The 20,273-nt window shown below is 35.8% G+C and overlaps 1 protein-coding gene across 2 annotated transcripts in view; it reads right to left on the bottom strand.

Moving 5' to 3' along the window:
- The window catches only part of LOC110449497, a 35,787-nt gene that overhangs the window by 5,549 nt on the left and 9,965 nt on the right, over window positions 1-20,273 (bottom strand). For both annotated transcript variants that reach the window (XM_021496407.1, XM_021496398.1), the window contains exons 3-10: window positions 7,939-8,162; window positions 7,340-7,448; window positions 6,734-6,829; window positions 4,713-4,936; window positions 3,792-3,984; window positions 3,044-3,096; window positions 2,464-2,677; window positions 474-722 (exon numbers count right to left, since the gene is read on the bottom strand). In XM_021496407.1, the coding sequence (XP_021352082.1) occupies window positions 474-722; window positions 2,464-2,677; window positions 3,044-3,096; window positions 3,792-3,984; window positions 4,713-4,936; window positions 6,734-6,829; window positions 7,340-7,448; window positions 7,939-8,162 (1,362 nt within the window). The remainder of the gene's footprint in view (window positions 1-473; window positions 723-2,463; window positions 2,678-3,043; window positions 3,097-3,791; window positions 3,985-4,712; window positions 4,937-6,733; window positions 6,830-7,339; window positions 7,449-7,938; window positions 8,163-20,273) is intronic.

Here is a 20,273-nt window from a genome sequence, read left to right as displayed (position 1 = left end):
GTCATTGAATAATCAATCATTTTATTTTGTTGTGGATAGAGTATTTTGTGGGGAATGTTGAATGAGTAAAGGAATTACCTTATTGTTTTTATTCACTTTTTACCAGTGTAATTCAAGGTTTTACAGTGAAAATATAGTTGTTATTATCCTACTACGCCAAGTAACTATTTTTTTGTTATTTTCATAAAGAAATCACATAACAGGATTTTGTATGAAAAATAAATATGGGCATCGTCAATTCTGACATCAATGACGTTCCAACGTTTTCTTATGGTGACAACGCAATACAGCATTTCTTGACTTATTTGGCTTATATGATGATTTGTTACCTAATTACACTCGTTGGTTAAATATTTCCCATGCTTATTTTCACTCGTGCGACGCATACCTTAAAAGTATCAAAATGTTTACTCCATTTGTAAAAATGTAACTTTATTTAACTAGTAATATCACAAATCTCTTTTATAGCATACCTTTCAGTGCTTTACATATGCGTTCTTTGTATCCTTTGGATCTCATGTCAATGTATGTGATCCACTGCAGTTGTGTTGGTATTCGACCAGTTGTCAAGTCATCAACAATGGGAATGATGTTGAGATTCTTTTCGGAGATGCTGTTTGTTAACAGGGACATCGTGAGGAGACTGAACGTGCTTTCGTTGAGACAACTTTTGGTCATAATCAGTATGATCCATCGGCACTGGTCAGTCGCATCCCCGAGATCTGTGTGAACAAGAAAGGAAATCCTTAGATGAACTTAAAGCGCACACATGTGATAACACCTATAACATTTGGTATTAGATATAGTATGCCAAAAAATAAAAAAAGAATTCCCGTGCACTATACATAAATGTTGTCCTTCCTGGCTCCATCGGCAGTGCTAGGAGTCAAACAATATCATTCAAAACCTAATTGTTTTTCACTATAATAGGTAAGATGCATTAAAACCATGAATTAAATGAATTTCATTAACTTTAAACTTAGAGGAATACTGGTTAATTTCAAATCAGTTATTAGTAACAACCTGTGTACATATATTTCACTTATATAATATCAAGGTATGTTAATGGCAATTGATCTGGTGTTTACAACACATGTAATCACTATATCTTTGATATCATTTTTTTTTAGTAAACATTAAGTTCTTTCGCTCTTGAAAATCAAACTATCTCTCTCTAGCCACAAGCACAAAAGCCGTATTGAAATGACACACACGTCGGGAATAGATACCAGAATGAGATAACACATAGATGTAACTTATTGCTATGTTTATCGGCACTGTTGAACGCTAATTAAACAAACACTGGCTTAAACAAGTCACTATTGAAACACCTGAACTTTTATGACATATGCGTAACAATATTAATTGATAGAGCTATCACAAAACACATTTTCACTCAACACCTATCAGTAAAGAATTAAACCCAATGACAGTTTGAGCATCTCCCGTTCTGTCTCAACAGACAAATTTGAATTCCAACTTGATTGATTCTAGCACCATCGCTAAAAGGACGAAACAGCTGTATGATGCAGTGTAATTACTTCCTTTGTGGCACCATATATCTATTACCAAATGTTTAAGGTCCAATATTTCCTGTGTGTGTGTGTGTGTGTGTGTGTGTGTGTGTGTGAGACAGAAAAAATCCAAGGGGTAGCCATGAAGGCATTAGATCAATTTTGAATTCTTGAATGGCCCATAAGCAGGAGACAGAGAGGAAAACCCCCGAACTGCCAATCTACTAAATTATTAAGCAATTATTCCTATGAAAATAAGAAAAACAGAAATATTGTTTCTGTGTCGTATCTGCTTTAGTCAAACCGTTTCCTCCTTTCTTTTTACATAGCTCATTTGATAAACGGAAACGGAAATTGATATTATTTTGAAAGTACAGTAAAATCTGATTATACAGCCGCCAATTGTCCAGATATTGTTGGCGATATAAAGAGGTTTGGCGAAAAATGAAGTAAATATATATAGAATTTCTTAACAAAAAAAAAGAAAAAAGAGAAGGAAATATATTGGCGGTAGATGAGGTGGCAAATTAAATGCGGGGGATTATATCAAGGTTTTACTGTATATCACTACCTTACACAACGAGGCTAAGTAAAAAGTGATGATAACAAACCACGAAAAGACAGTGCCGGTGTTTACAAGCTAATGGTCTAGTGGTATAACGAGGCTACAAAAAACGTTATATGATTGTTTATATGCTTTATTTCATAATATCAGAGTTTTGTGCTTTGTATCATACAATATCATGTTCATACACCATATAACGTTAGTAGTTAGCAACAATTCAACTTTGTGAACGCATCTTTATAAACGATTTACTAATATGTTCATGTTATCGTATTTAAGGATCTTCTTTCAAATCAAGCATCTTCTGTTGTGTACTGACTTAGAATGCATCCACAGGTACTGGTAACTATAACTTATACATATCGTTTGCATTTTACTACGAACCTCTTAAAATGCTCCTCCCTATCAAAAGCGGTTTAATCCTGAGTTTTTGTCGGATCAGAAAATCCTCTATTTCATATGCTTTTCCCTCGTCTCCTTCGCCACACACAATGACAGCATCGTATGTTTTGTCATCACCTTCGCCATCGGTCTCCAAGTCAGCTTGTTGTGATTTCAACGGTGCTGGCAATGCTTGCTTCAAAGCAATTGACTCCCCCTGAAACGGAAGTAATGTTTAATCAGTATGTGTGCGCAAGATAGCAATCTAGAGAGAGGAGGGGGTGAGGCAAGAGGGGAAATTGTTAAAGAGCTAACAAAAAGGTTCAATTTATTTTCGAGGATCTAGTCATGTGCCTTTCATCACCGACTCAGCCACCTAAAGATTCCGATACAGGGTGCAGTATGTCGACTCTGATATCAGGTCCACAGACAAACTGTGAGATGATTGAATTTATTTTTTGAAGAGCTAATCTGATTGACGATCTCCAAAACAAAATGAGATAACAGAGGAAAATAGTGACTGAGTTATTTATAACATTTAGACACACATCCCAGTAGATTTATTTTATTTTATTTTACTAACCTCTCTTATATCCGTTTTAATTGCGTTCAAAAGTACCTCGCTCGGTTCTTGGCCTGTTAAAGAAAATAATTGTTTCTTTCATATTTTGAATATATATATTTGATATCATTAAAATGTGTATTCAAATATATATATATATATATTGACCTTTACTATACATGTACATTGTGGTTAGTTACTTTGGAATAATTTAATCTGGCTTGAAACAAGCATTTTCATTGGCTTAAAAAAATATGTTATCAGCCCATAACGTAAAAAAAATGACGTCGCCGTGTGTAACGTCGCTGTTGATTGGCTGATTCAGCAGCGCAATAATTTCTAAGAGAAAAGAGTCCATCAATAAAAGTGGATTTCCACAGCAAACCGCCAGATATTATCAGCAAACCGTACCAGATATTATCAGCAAACCGTACCAGGTATTATCAGCTAACCGTACCAGATATTATCAGCAAATTGTACCAGATATTATCAGCAAACCGTACCAGATATTATTAATTATCAGCAAACCGTACCAGATATTATCAGCAAACCGTACCAGATATTATCATCAACCCGTACCAGATATCATCAGCAACCAGTACCAGGTATTATCAGCAAACCGTACTAGATATTATCAGGAAACCGTACCAGATATTATCAGCAAACGGTCAAACTAATATAAAAAGCATTGTATTCAAGGAAAAATCAAATTAAACATCCTCTAGGAATTTACAGCCGTACAAAACGTAGAACAGCGTGATAAACATACCATCAAACTGGAGTAGTCGGGCCTGCCGATGGCAGGTCTTGTTCACATTGTGGTGGAGGATGGCACTTAGAGTGTAGTTGAATCGTGCAAGTTGCATTTCTTTTTCATACTGTTTCATCTGTATGTCTGATGATTGTTCCATCTTCAGAATGGCACTAATCACATTTGGATACTGTGCAACACAGTAGTACTTCTACAAAGATAAGTATTTTATCACTTTGACAACTGTTATAACGAAATGGAGAGTAAAACATAATGTTCCACTACATATGTTGCAGCATTAACTATACACATGTCATTTTAAGTCCGGTGTGTGTAAAGTAATACGACACCCCGCAATATTCGTGTAAAATATGGTTGTATATCATACAATTGTTTTGATATAATGACGAATGTGTAAAATATACTTTGAACTAAATGTTATGGTAAGCGTTTAATGTATCAGTCGCTGTGGAATAAAGTTAAATCCCAAATATATTGTTTGACAGGACTAAACTTATTTTCATCAATACTGTTGACTTCCATCGATATCTTCTGTCACAACAACTTTACAGGTGTAAGGATTCATCCTAATATCTGGGGAATGAATTAGGATTAATTTTCTACAAAGATCGAATGACCAGTTGTTGAAGGGAAACGCAGAAAATGAGTAAACTTTCAGCTTCAATCAACTTAATACCGACTTCTACAATTTTGTGATTCCCAAAGTAAATTAAATTGTAGTTCAATTTTTTATAAAAACAGTGTAGACTTCTTTCCAGATTAGTTTTTCTAGAATCATTAAAGTCAATCCAGAATCATGAAGAATAACAATGACTGTTTTTCAGATCATTCGTGTGCTTATGCGGCAACCACGGTCCTCGATTCAAACTCTCCTTAACCATACAATAAATGATGGATATTAAGGAAAATGTCACATACATGTCCTCCGTCTTCTAGGCGATAAACATTGAGTATATACGGTCTAGTTTTGTTGCCAGCTCTGGTCACAACTATCGGATCCAGCCCTCCAACCTTTTTTATTCTTCGATCGCTTGTAAAGGAGGTTGAGTCGCAGCTTTTTGATACCATCTCGTATATTTTGATAGGAAAATTGTTTGGGTTTTCCTTATACCAGTCAGAGGTCCGGATTCTCTCTTCTAAAACTGTGAAAAGAACTCGAATATCGGTATTGATATCAAGTCAACTTGTAAGAGTTTAAAGATGATAAAATGGTGAAGTTGAACGATATCAATTGGTAGAGATAAACAATGTAACCGACACTTTTACATGGCTTACGAGGTGTATTTAAAGTATTACGTCAAAGTAAACAAGCAAACTCGTGGAATTTATATCCCCCGCTTTCAGGACATATTGTAGGTAAACATTATTGAGGTAAGGTTTAAACATGTGAGTATCGTGCTGTTGATAATTAATGTGTAGCTTGAAACTCGGAGAGAAAAAAAGCCTTTTCTAATATTTGCTCGAGTTATTAAGCGGAAACTGCAGATAATGACTCCGCCAAATGGAGTCCGATTAAAGTGGTTGTCAAACTCGGCCGAGCCCTTAATGTGTCAAACCCTGTTACTAAGTTTGAAGACAATCAGATAATATTTGCGAGAGTTTATGAACAGAAACGGTAGATAATGACGTTTTTTGTTTTTTCAAGGGGCCATAACTCCGCCAAATAATGTCCGCTGAAAGTGGTTGTCTAACTTGGTTGAGGCATTTAATCCTGTTACAAGTTTGAAGAAAATCGGTTAACATTTGTTGCAGTTATTGCACGGAAACGAAGTGTGACAGACAGACTTGACAGACTGACAGAAGGACGGACGGAATTAATATCCACCGTTTTGGTGAAAACGGGGGATAAACAATTGATATGTCACTATCAGTGTTAACACAATTAAGACTTATTCGTGTAAAGTGTCAACAATAACGTTGTCATGGGCAGTTAAGCTTGCTAACTAAGTTGCAGTCCTTTAGTAATTGTGAAAGGGTATATCAGCGTGTCGAAATTGATATTTCGAGAGAAAGGTTTTTTCGAGAGAAATTGAAGCGGACGAATAGCAGTTTATAGTGTTCTAGTGTCCAGTGTCATTCAAAATAATGCAATAACCAAACAACATATTCCATGCTATATGCAAGGGACAATGTTATATAAAACACACGGGGATTTTTTTTTATTGCGGCCAATTTTTGCTTTTAATGATATTGCTGGTAAACAAAATCCAAAACAATAACGACACGAGAACGCAATGAATATGTTTTAAAGTCGGTTTCAATATCTGATAAAAGTAACAAGAGCACCGCAAACGGATGCATAATACGCCAATCTGACCCTATCCAATGAGTTTTTGTTTGTTTGATATTTGAAGTACCTGGTAGCCAGTGTCAAGTCTATGTTACAAGAAGCTTGCTCTGATGCTTTTGTTGCTTAAGTCCAAAATTTACAAAAATAGGAATTATTTTCCATATTGTCCTTGTTAGACCCCACATGAACATCAATGCCAAAAATTAGGACAATAACACATGATCTGACTGAACTGGTAGACCACTGAAGAAACTTGCACAAAACTTAAACCGGACGGACGGACGCAGACGCTATACCATAATACCCCCGTCGAATTTCGACGGGCGTATAAAGATGTTGGTATGTCTAATCCGATATTCTGTAGAAGCCCGCAAATTTTCTTTAGGAGACAGGGTATAAAAATACATGTTTTAGATTTGAGTTTGTTTTTCTTAAATCATTGTATTTCTAATATCGGACAAACATTATTCATGGATATCGGAATGCTGAAGAGTCGGCAATGATGGTTTTACAAATGTAATCTATATAATATCATACATTTGGCGGATTAAAACAACAAAGTGCTGATGGTTTGAAGCAAATATACGTGAAGTAGTCGACGGGGAAACAAGTAGTCATACAAATAATAGACTTAGAAATAATAACTTACGGCCGTGTACCACATTGTGATAGCCAAAAAAATGAGACCAGGCTTGAGCATGCGCAACATTCCCAACAGGAAGTGCATGGTTGATGGGAGTCTCCTCTACAAAGATATAAATAAACATCATGTCAAATCTAATGTAACCAAACATCTAACTTTCATGTACAAGCTCTGTTTGAATAGAAAAAAGAGTACCAAAGTGTTTACAAAACTGCAATAATGAAAACATATTTACATGAAGACCATGGAAAATAAAACAGTAATAAACATTGGTGACCAAACCTCCTGCTGTATAAACAACATAGAAGTGACCACGTTAACAAGCGTCTGTTTCCACCGGAGCAATCCATTATAACTTAATTAATTGCAGAGTTTCTGATACCAGGGAATTTTCGGTGCAGTTCAATTTTTCGCTGCAGTTTAATTTTTCGTCTTTTTCGCCCTCAGTTATAAGGACGAATTTATCATTACAGCGAATATAAGTAAACAACATAATAAAAATAGTTATTTATTGTGAAGGGCAAAATTAAAACTGGGCGAATATGGATTTTACCGGTGAAGGGCGAAAGTTTGACTGGGCGAAAATTTCCAGGTACACAGCATTTCAATTACTTTGTATTGCTTCGATGACCTTACAAATCTGGTCGTCCACCCACTTATCATTGGAGTCTAGTCTTAAAGGCACCTTCGGCATGATGTCAAATAACTGGAATTTCGGAAGCTGTAAATTCAACAAGTTCAAATGATTGTTAACATATAAAACCTGTGGAAGATATCACTCATAGTCAATAATAGAACAAACTCGTGACGGTCAATGCCTCGAAAGGCCTATTACGTACAGTAAAGGTTTCGAACTGGATAAGCCGATCACTGGTGATATCTAATTAATTAATTTAATTTTCATGTCAGATACATTATTGATTAACTAAAAATTAATAGAAAACCGTGAATCAGGAGGACTAAATTATATTTGAAATCAACAATATGATAACAATGGTGATTGGAAAAACGAGACATTCACTTTACACACTGTGTGCTTGTGTATAACGATAGCTAATTTGTCTTCGATCATTTAAGACATTTCTTTGGTGCAATACTGATATGTAAAACAGAGTTATAAATGTATCAGAAAGTGCAAGATTTAAACAGAAATCGAGAAATAAAGCAGCTATATTATTTACTACAGTTTTATTTACGAAGAAGACACTAACCTCCTCCCTGGTGACTCCATATAGGAGCATAACACTGCAGAATGTGCCTAGTTGTTCTGACCATTCTAAAGACAGTGTCGTTTCAAAAGCGAACCAAGAGCTTTTCAATGAGTTCTTTGTGACAAGTAATAAACATTTTGAGCTTCGATGGATTCCTTCGACAATACTATCTATCGTCGGTTGCCCTCCGTATATGCTGTCAGCAGCTACAAACACTTTCAGCTCTACAAATAAAAAAGCACATGTCAAGCTAGCAAACATTTTCAACATTTACTAGAAAGCAATACCTTTCATGCCTGTAACCGAAAATAGAACATAATTCTTGTCGGCCCTATAACTATTTATCAACTATTTGTATCCGTAACCTTTTTGCCAGGAAGTCTGTCAGTGACTTATTTAAATTCTTCCTGTTCAAGATTAAAGCTTAATTTCTAACCGTAAAAAATAAAATTAAATGATTTACCTACCGGCCTACCCTATTTTGTAAGGCATGTTACCTGAAACACAAATATTTTCGTTTTGACTTAACCTAGCTCCAGCTACCCAAAATAAGCACATTACCTTCCACTAACCATCCAAATCCTGGGTTATCTACTTGGGAAGGACGACTGCCTTATGATCTACTTGGGAAGAATGGAAGCCGTATTATCTACAAGGGAAGGGATACTGTTGAACTTCTGGAAGGGAGAATTTCTAGACAAAAAACTGGTAGAAAAGCAATAATAGATTGTCTCTTGGTAAAGTATGGTCGCCGTATTATCTACAAGGGAAGGGTTACTGTTGAACTTCTGGAAGGGGGAATTTCTAGACAATAAACTGGTAGAAAAGCAATAATAGTTTGTCTCTTGGTAAAGGATAAGCCATATTATCTGCAAGGGAAGGGATACTGTTGAAGTTCTGGAAGGGAGAATTTCTGGACAATAAACTGGAAGGAAAGCAATAATAGATTGTCTCTTGGTAAAGGATGGTGGCAATTTTATCTACAAGGGAAGGGATACGGTTGAACTTCTGGAAGGGAGAATTTCTAGACAATAAACTGGTAGAAAAGCAATAATAGATTGTCTCTTGGTAAAGGATGGTGGCCCTATTATCTACAAGGGAAGGGATACGGTTGAACTTCTGGAAGGGAGAATTTCTAGACAAAAAACTGGTAGAAAAGCAATAATAGATTGTCTCTTGGTAAAGGATGGTGGCAATTTTATCTACAAGGGAAGGGATACGGTTGAACTTCTGGAAGGGAGAATTTCTAGACAAAAAACTGGTAGAAAAGCAATAATAGTTTGTCTCTTGGTAAAGGATAAGCCGTATTATCTGCAAGGGAAGGGATAATGTTGAACTTCTGGAAGGGAGAATTTCTAGATAATAAACTGGTAGGAAAGCAATAATAGATGGTCTCTTGGTAAAGGATGGTGGCCCTATTATCTACAAGGGAAGGGATACGGTTGAACTTCTGGAAGGGAGAATTTCTAGACAATAAACTGGTAGAAAAGCAATAATAGATTGTCTCTTGGTAAAGGAAAAGCCGTATTATCTGCAAGGGAAGGGATACTGTTGAACTTCTGGAAGGGGGAATTTCTAGACAATAAACTGGTAGGAAAGCAATAATAGATGGTCTCTTGGTAAAGGATGGTGGCAATTTTATCTACAAGGGAAGGGATACGGTTGAACTTCTGGAAGGGAGAATTTCTAGATAATAAACTGGTAGGAAAGCAATAATAGATTGTCTCTTGGTAAAGGAAAAGCCGTATTATCTGCAAGGGAAGGGATACTGTTGAAGTTCTGGAAGGGAGAATTTCTAGATAATAAACTGGTAGGAAAGCAATAATAGATTGTCTCTTGGTAAAGGATGGTGGCAATTTTATCTACAAGGGAAGGGATACTGTTGAACTTCTGGAAGGGGGAATTTCTAGACAATAAACTGGTAGGAAAGCAATAATAGATTGTCTCTTGGTAAAGGATAAGCCGTATTATCTGCAAGGGAAGGGATAATGTTGAACTTCTGGAAGGGAGAATTTCTGGACAATAAACTGGTAGGAAAGCAATAATAGATTGTCTATTGGTAAAGGATGGTGGCTGGATTATCTGCTTTGGAAGGAAGATTGCTGAATTTTCTTCCAAGAAAAGATATTGGCCCGGTAATCTACTTAAAAAAGAAAATTGCTGGATCATCTTATAAGCTGGATTTTCTACTTGGGAAGGATGGTTGCCAGATTAAAAATAATGCATTCCCAATTTAAATTTGTCTTTGTACTTCTCTACAGTTTTACTACAGTTCCCCCATCTCTAAATATCAAATCATAAGAGCCAACAAGGCTAGAACAATCTCCAGTATTATTTTTATACAGCATAACTATTGGGATGGTCTAAATGGTAAACAAATCATCTGGATATTTTCACTGGTTCTATGTCAGTTTGATCTTTCATTTTCACTTATCTGTTGGATAAATAGACAAATCAACACTGCTGTGTTTATCTGTGTCCTTTCATAGATCTATTTTTAGATTTTTTGATTTGCTTTTTCGCGAGACAAAAGATTTTTGTATTGATCTGCTGCACATAGTGCAACTTTGGGCCTCTATTTTAACTCTTAACAACTGGTTATTTTATATTCTGCCAACCTTGGCACCCAGTCGGATTACTGTAGCTCTTTACAGAATATTGTAAAAGTGTTATGGTATGTCGGTTAAAATGTTTATTTAGGATTATCTAAATAATTGTTTGTACACAACATTTACCCGTCGATCTCCGCTACTTTATTTGGTGAAGTGTACAGCATATCACGTGACCTTGTTAACCAATGGCCATTCAGCCTATAGGGATAGCCCCTATTGATATCGTCTTCAGTCAGTTCAGAGAAGTCTCAACATCAGCACTGTCTGTTTTTTAATTCTTGGGGGCTCTCGCTCTGTTACATCACATTTACATTTGTATGTAATTCGGGGAAGTATACCCCCAATTCATTATATGCTTGTTGTTGTATCTTTCCATTTTACAATCATAACCAGTTTCTGTGCCTGTCGGGGAGCACCCCCTTTAAGTTACTTACATTTTAATCCTAGTTTGCTTTATGGTAATCTAACATAGTTTTAGGGTAGGTGAGTATAGGAGCGTGCTTAGTTAGTCGGAGCATAACTGTGTAAGTGCCTATTTGGGATCGCCCTGTAAACCATGTTCTTACTTATACGTTGAACACTCAGGCACCGGGGTCGCTCGATGCCTGTTTGCAGGGCCGCCTGCAAGCTACCCATTCCACAGCTTGGGATCGTTCAAGCCTTAGGGATCACCCAAAAAGTTATTTTAGTCACCAGCTTAATATTGCTCAAGCCGGTGATCGCCCCACATTTTCTTTTAAGTTAAGTGTGTTGTTTTAATTTCCTTTTGCTGTAAAAAGATATGTTTGTAACAAACTATGGTGTAGATAGATTAAGTAACAATGCAGCCCATAAGAATGCCAAAAGATAATATAACCTGAACAAGTAACTTTAAAATGACAAATTAAGTTCATGCTATATATGTAGAAAGCATGTAAAATCAGCTGTGGCAAGGGCGTAAAACCTTTAATAAAACAAATAAAACATTCATAGTTACAAAAGGCCCAATGGGCCTGAGTCGCTCACCTGGTATTAATTTCACACTTATCTTAAAAGTGGACTAAAATACAACTACAGGCAGAATATCAGTATTTGATTTATAAGAACCAATTCAAATATTTAAACATTTGACATCCGTGACCTTGAATGTCGAACAAGGACATTAGGTTGAACAGAATTTATAGTCTTCCAACCCAGCATGCTTCTAGCAAAATATCATCACCCTGGACTTTTTGGATATACAGAACAAATCATTTAAAGATTTAAACACATATTTAATGTATATTGACCACAGTGACCTTGAATATGGGCGAAGGTTATTCATTTGAACGAACTTGGTAACCCTTTATCCCAGCATGTTAATGGCCAAATGTCATCACCCTAGACCTCTTGGTTTTTTCAAAAGAAGTTGTTTAATTTTTTCAACATATTTGACCACTGTGACTTTGAATATAGGTCAAGGTCAGTTATTTGAACAAACTTTGTAGCCCTCCATTCCAGCATGTTATTGGCCAAATATCATAACCCTAGACCTCTCGGTTATTCATCAGAAGTTGTTTAAATGTTTTAAACATATTTGACCCCAGTGACCTTGAATATGATTCAAGGTCATTCATTTGAACAAACTTGGTAGCCCTTCATCCCAGCATGTTATTGGCCAAATATCATTATCCTAGGCCTCCTGGTTATTCATCAGAAGTTGTATAAATGTTTTATACATATTTGACCCCTGTGACCTTGAATATAAATCAAGGTAATTTATTTGAACAAACTTAGTAGCCTATCATCCCAGCATGTTACTGGCAAAATAGCATTACCCTAGGCCTCTCGTTTATTCAGAAGAAGTTGTTTAAAGGTTTTCAACATATTTGACCCCTGTGACCTTGAGTATCAATCAATTTCATTTATTTGAACAAACTTGGTAGACCTTCATCCCAGCATGTTACTTGCCAAATAACATCACCCTAGGCCTCTTGGTTATTCAGAAGTTGTTTAAATGTTTTAAACATATTTGACCCCTGTGACCTTGAAAATGAATAAAGTTCATTTATTTAAACAAACTTGGTAGCCCTTCATTCCAGCATGTTACTGGACACATATCATTACCCTAGGCCTCTTGGTTATTCAGAAAAAGTTGTTTAAATGTTTTTAACATATTTGACCCCTGTGACCTTGAATATAGGTCAAGGTCATTTTAATGAACAAACTTGGTAGCTCTTCATCCCAGCACGTTGCTGGCCAAATAGCATCACCCTAGACCTCTCGGTTATTCAGAAGAAGTTGTTTAAATGTTTTATACATATTTGACCCCTGTGACCCTGAATATAAATCAAGGTCATTTATGTGAACAAACTTGGTAGCCCTTTATCCCAGCATGTTACTGGCCAAAAAGGATAACCATAGGCCTCTCGTTTATTCAGAAGAAGTTGTTTAAAGGTTTTCAACATATTTGACCCCTGTGACCTTGAATATGAATCAATTTCATTTATTTGAACAAACTTGGTAGCCCTTCATCCCAGCATGTTACACGCCAAATAACATCACCCTAGGCCTCTTGGTTATTCAGAAGTTGTTTAAAAGATTTAAACATATTTGACCCCTGTGACCTTGAATATAGGTCAAGGTCATTTATTTGAACAACTTGGTAACCTTCATCCCAGCATGTTACTGGCCAAATAGCATCACCCTAGACCTCTCGGTTATTCATCAGAAGTTGTTTAAATGTTTTAAACATATTTGACCCCTGTGACCTTGAATATAAGTCAAGTTCATTCATTTTAACAAAATTGGTAGCCTTTCACCCCAGGATGTTACTGGCCAAATATCATTACCCTAGGCCTTTTGGTTACTGAGAAGAAGTTGTTTAAAGTAGCAAGAGGCCCATGGGCCTTAACGGTCACCTGATATATTTATACAGAGAGTAGATTTTGTTTTTAACATGAACAGAAATATTATTCAGTGACAAAAAACAATAAAACCACCTTATTCAATATCTAGCATACAGATTTAAGACAAAAAAGTATTTGAAACTAGCACCTCTGATTCTAAACAAGGAAAATGAAGAAATTTTAGCACACTGACTCCTTTAGGCCCCACCCTACAGCCCTTGGGGGTAGGGCTGGCTCAAAATTTTCAAAGTATCAAACTGTCAACTCAGGGTAATAATTCAAATCAGGTTAATGTGATATTCAAAGTATCATTTGCCATTATAAACCATAATAAATTTTGCCCCCCCCCCCCCCCTCCTCTTCCCCAGGGGGTAAACGCGAGACCCTTGGGTCATAAACCTTAAGACCCTTCCATCTATGTAGAGTTTTGATTCTACCATATCTGGGTCTTTGAGAAGATCTTATTTTGAAATTTCAGTCAATTCAACCCTTTTTGGCCCCATCCATCAGCCCCGTGGGGTCAGTCAGGGCTGATATGTGCAAACCATCAAACTGCTATCCAATACTGATAATGCTAACCCAAATTAATTTACTTCCAAGGAAAATGAAACAAATGTTGGTCCAAAATGTGATTTCTCTATATAAACTATAGTAAAGTTTACCCCCTCCCCAGAAGTAAACGTGAGACCCCAAATTCACAATTTTGGTAGAGCACCTTAAGACCCTTGCATCTATGAAGAGTATTTGATTCTACCATATCTGGGTCTTGAGGATTTTTTTTTTTGAAATTTCAGTCAATTCGACCCTTTTTGGCCCCTCCAAACAGCCCGGGGGTCAGTCAGAGCTCATATGTGCATACCATCAAACTGCTACCCAATACTGATAATGCTTACGTAAATGTAATTACTTCCAATGGAAATTAAACAAATGTTGGTCCAAAATGTGATTTCCGTATATAAACTATAGTAAAGTTTACCCCTCCCCAGGGGCAACGTGAGACCACAGGGTCAAGAAAATCACAATTTTGGTATAACACCTTAAGACCCTTCCATCTATGAAGAGTATTTGATTCTACCATATCTGGGTCTTGAGAAGAAGATTTTTGAAATTTTAGTCAATTTGACCCTTTTGGGCCCTGCCCCTCAGGCCGCTGGGGGCCGGGGACCAAACCGTCAACTAGTTTTGTTGACTTTTGGCCATGGAAGGTTTCTGCAAAATTTCAATGAAATTGGTTCAGGGGTTTTGGAGAAGAGGTCGAAAATGTAAATTGTTTACGGACGCACGACAGACGCCGGACGCCGGACGCCGCCGGACAAAAGGCAATCGCAATAGGTCACCTGAGACTTTGTCTCAGGTGACCTAAACAGTTGACGCCGGACGGACGACGCCGCACTTATAACGGTAATGGACTATCGACAAAGGCGCCCGAGCAAAGCTCTTTAATGGTAATACATGCGTGCGTAAACAGAGTTGCTTCCCCTTTCAAGGTCAAGGTCTCAATAAGTTCAAAGGGCAAATAATTCTGAACCTTTATACCTCCAAAGGTAAGTGATGTGTAGAAGGAAGACAAGCTTTGCTGCATACCTCTTGGGTAACCTCGGAGATAATAATAGTGCCAGGCATGGTAAATTTCAGGTAAAGATACATGTATCATGCAACTTTTATTCCGGTCCCAAATGATGTTTTGGGGAGCATACAATCCATCGGTTTTAGTGAATTTCTTGTTTCTTTATATGGTAAAATAATCAAGTAATGATAAAGGAATATTTACCACACAGTATAAAGAAACAAAGGCTCAAGTGACAAAATGTGATCACCTTTCTCCATCAAAGTGCATTGTTCATAAACTTATTGTTTTTTGAATTCTTAGGAAGCAGTGAATTCATGGATTTCTTTCAAACTTAGTACATGCACGGAATAAGATTAGTCCGTGGTACATGTAAGAATCATCATTGGTGAAAAAGGTTATCAAATTGTAAGTTTAGCATTCCTGCCCCATTCCCAGTTGACCAATGCTTCAGAAATCAGATGTACGAGAATCAACACTCTTTTGTGAATGAAAAGATGCTTAGGTGCTTTATCTAAATTGTAAATTTCAGGAAATAATTCAAACTTTGTTTGATTAGTAATGATGAGATGATGTAAGGAAATAATGGGCCGAGGGGCAGGGTTCAAAGGGGGAAAATTGGCTAAAATTTCAAAACGCCTCAGACTCGGATGTACCAGATTCAAAAGCACTTCATGAATGAAAAGGTCCTGAGAATGAGAATGAGAATATGAGAAAATAGGATCCTGCCTCCCTCCTGAAGCTGGAGGCCAAAAAATGGAAAAGTTGCTCAAATTTCAAAAGTCTTTTTCCTTGAACTAAGATGTACTAGAATCATACTCTCCACATGGATGAAAAGGTCACATGTGCTTGATCTGCAGTGTTATTTTTATTCTCTTGAAGTTTAACATTGCTGAAACAAGTGTAAAGGAAAGAACTCTTTTGGTTACAATTTGTCCACATTCAGCTGGAAATAATTAAAACTTGGTTGGAATAATTATGATGAAATTGAAATTAGATGGTTTCAGAAAGCAAGGTACCGAACAGCTACCCTAAGGGAAGGCCAAAAGTAAAACAAAATGGCTAAATAATAAACTATTACTTTTCATTCAATATCAAAATAATTCATTTTAATATTTCTTAGTTTTTTCCCCTTTGAAGACATGATGTGTAATGCATTTTTTCTTTGTATACATGCTCATTTCTTCCATTTAATGTCTGTACGATTGTTTAAACATGCATTATGTTTGGATCAATACCATTAGTCTAAAATTTTACCAGTGCACTTTACTTCAGCAATTTAATTATTATGCACTATTCGTTTTATTATGTCATTCGGATATTACAGTTATCTGTTACTCTGAACTTAACACATATTACATTCAGCTTTACATGGTTCCTTTACTACATGTAAAGACATTATCGAAAAGAATGGACACATTTCCTGCTCTAAACTTTATATGGTGGGAATGCAAAACATGCATAATTTCTGAACATCTGCATGGTATGATATATATCTAAAGGATACCTTATACGGTGCAGTTTCCATACTTACCAACACTCCCAAATATGGAGGGAGACAACCAATTTTGGACCCTTGAATTTTAACATTTTCAATCATTGAATGTGTTCACCATTTTTAAATTCCGAGATCTGATTATTTTATTTGAAATCAACTCAACATATTTCAGTGCTAGAAGTCTGGATCCAATGTTTATTTTCTATATCATAATATTAAGTTACATCCACTTCCAAGACAAGAGAAACCCTTCCCAAGTTATCTATCTCCTGAGTTAAATCCAATTAAAGGTGGTCGATGTTGGGATTTTAAATAAATTATATGTTTTCAGCAGAATTACAGGGGGGGGGTCTCCTGTTACAGTAGAAAAAGGATTAATAACATGACATCGCAAAATAGAGATCAATGTACTTGCCAATAGCCTTTATGCGCGTCGCTGATACTATAAAACCCTACATAATCAGTGAAAAATGAATAAAATACAACAGAAAACAAGACTATATACTGCACCGCTTCAACTTTACCGCGATAGGAGGTTTTTCCAATCATGCGCAAAAAGAAATACGAAACTGTGCATAAACTGTGCTAAAAAAACCTGAATTAAAATTACAGAGGTGCAATGTGCCAGGTTCAGGCGTGTGGGACAAGCCAAGGTCACAAGGGGTGCAGACTAACTTTCACGTGTACACTTCCAGTTTCAAAAAACAAATAGATCTAAGTCAATCGGCATGTTTTCTGCACACAACAATATCAACGTGCATTATCTTAAGAATGTTATGACACATTTTCTTAAGCATGATCACAGGGCCTGTGGTATGATAAAGTTCTATGGGAACAATCTGAAGAAAGAAAAACATGCTGTAAAATATGAGCATCATACAGCAAATATTTCAAGGTATGTAAACATTAAGATTAAGAACAAGAGGCCCAAGAGGGCCTGTATCGCTCACCTGAATATTTAAGCAGTCATAGCAAAATATTCTCATTAAATATTATATTGCACTAAAAGTATTTCCCTCCCAAACTTTGTAGGCTCCATCTGTTGAAACTACCAGCAAAATATTATTATAAGATTCTATGCTTTTTGATTCTTTTTCAGAAGTTGCTTGACATATTTTTCCCTATGACCTTGGAAGTAGGTCAATGTCATTTCCCTTCTCAAATTGGTTAGCTCTATTCCATAAAGCTACCAGCCAAGTCTTATGAATCCATTTCTTTTAGTTCTTAAGAACTAATCAATTGAAATGTTGTTGACCTATGTGACCTCTAAAGTAGGTTAAGGTCATTTTCATTCGCAAACTTTGGTGAGCTCTATCCCACGAAGTCACTAGCCAAATATTATAATTTTATGCCTTTAATTCTTTAGAAGTAGTTTGAACTGTTTGACATATTTGAACGCTTTGACCTTGAAAGTAGGTCAAGGTCATTTTCATTCTCTAACTTTGTTAAGCTCCATCCCAGGAAGCCATCAGCCAAATATAGAGATTCTATACCTTTCAGTTCTTAAGAAAAAGTTGTTTGAAGTGTTTGACGCATTTGACCCCTGTGACCTTGAAAGTAGGTCAAGGTCATTTTTGTTCTCAAAGTTTGTAGGGCTCCTTCCGACAAAGCTTTCAGCCAAATATCATGACTCTAGGCCTGTCAGTTCTTCAGAAGAAGTTGTTTAAAGGAAAAGTTGACGGACGGACGACGGACGTCGCACCATGACATAAGCTTACTTGCCCTTCGGGCAGGTGATCTAACAATTGGTATTATTTTTACATGTATAATGAGATTAATGACCAAATGCTTTAAAAATCAAATCATGAATAGAAATTGTGTAATGAGCAGAACCATTAGCAAAAACAAACATATTTAATATTCTAATGCAAATTCAAATAATCAAACAGTATGGAATTTAAACCTATAAACTTAATGCATTCATACTATTGCTTAAGTTGCTGGCTAAACCACTCATATCAGAAAAAAAATACAACATTGTCGTATAAAATTTAAATTCACCTACTTGCATTGTGTGACTCAGAATATTTTTATGATGTGTTAAGAGTTCAACTTTTTTTCCTTATTGTATCAGGTATGCATATGAAGTGACTTGGATTACCACATCCTTATATGTTACAAGTGGAAGAGATGACATTTTCTCCTATAAACTTTCCTGGCAGAGACACCTATATATCCGCCCCACTGAAATTCTCCTGAATGTGTCAGTAAGTAGGACTACACGTAATACAATTGAGTTATAAATGTTACAATATCTATTTTGTGATGGATAATAATTATTCAAATATTTGATTTATTTCAATTTGAAATATTTTATTTGTGAAATTCTGAAATTATGTATGGGCCTTGCCAAATAGACGCCCTATTTATTTGATGCACTCTGCCATTATTTAAAACAAAATTATTCGCCTAAGGTGTCCCTGTTCTATATTTTTCCAAATGAAAAAATATGTCTCCACCTATTTTTCATGTTTTCAGATGTACAATTTCATTTTCACAAACTTTCCTGCAAATTAATTTAAAAACATTCTACTAGCCCAACCTATGTTTTCATAGTAAATATTGAACATTTTCACTAGCCCAAATTGATGTTAAATCTACCAGCCTAAGTGTTGATATGTATGGTATTACCAGAGACGTATAATACGTCTCTGGTATTACACACCCCTGACAGAGAAATTCAATATATATATATATGGGGCAAAGAAGTAATTCCAACATTGTGGACAAGTTTAGGTTGTCAAATTTTCGGAGCGATCCGCTCCTTTTTCAAGACACAGTGAAACAGAACAGTTACATGTACATATACATCATATTACAAGAAGATAGAATTGATATACTATAATTGAAAATATAGCTATTATATAAAATTCAATTATAGTATATCAATTCTATCTTCTTGTAATATGATGTATATGTACATGTAACTGTTCTGTTTCACTGTGTCTTGAAAAAGGAGCGGATCGCTCCGAAAATTTGACAACCTAAACTTGTCCACACTGTTGGAATTACTTCTTTGCCCCATATACTATTTTAAGTAATTCATATCCTACGGACATACCTCCATTAGGATCCAGTGTTATATGGGATTTTACCGTCTATATTACTTCTTTGACCCATATATATATATGAAAGAAAGGTATTTTTGATAAAAAGAGGTGAAATATTTAACATCTGATGGTTATAAAACAAGCTACTTTTATGGTTTGCCTAAAATACACAAAAGTACTATCATAGCTGAAGCTATTAAACAACAGAAAAGCGAGTATGTGATTATTGAAAATCCAGATGATTTGACATTTCGACCAATAGTAGGCAGACCTAACAGTGTTACCCAACGGCTTAGTCATTTTGTTGACTTAATTTTGAAGCCACTTTAGTCTTCAGTGAGGAGTTTTATAAAAGACAATTTTGATTTTCTTAAACATTTGCCAAAATCTGTTCCTCCCAATTCTAAACTTGTATCTTTTGACGTCGTCAGCTTATGTACAAATATTCCACATGATTTAGGAATTGAAGCTATTACGTATTGGCTTAAGAAACATCCAGATAAAATTGATAATCGTTTTGCTCATGACTTTATTATCAAATCCTTAGAAGTTATTTTGAAAAGAAATGTCTTTTATTTTGATGGCAATCACTACCAACAAATAAAGGGAACGGCCATGGGTACAAAAATGGCACCTACCTATGCAACACTTGTGTTAGGTTATTTGGAAGAGAAACTCTACACCAATATAGAATGTAAATATGGTAAAGTGTTTTCAGAATATGTACAAAACAATTTTTTT

Source organism: Mizuhopecten yessoensis, unplaced genomic scaffold (genome assembly GCF_002113885.1).
Source record: "Mizuhopecten yessoensis strain PY_sf001 unplaced genomic scaffold, ASM211388v2 scaffold459, whole genome shotgun sequence".
NCBI lineage: Eukaryota > Metazoa > Mollusca > Bivalvia > Pectinida > Pectinidae > Mizuhopecten > Mizuhopecten yessoensis.
This window is presented reverse-complemented; position numbering and strand designations above follow the sequence as displayed.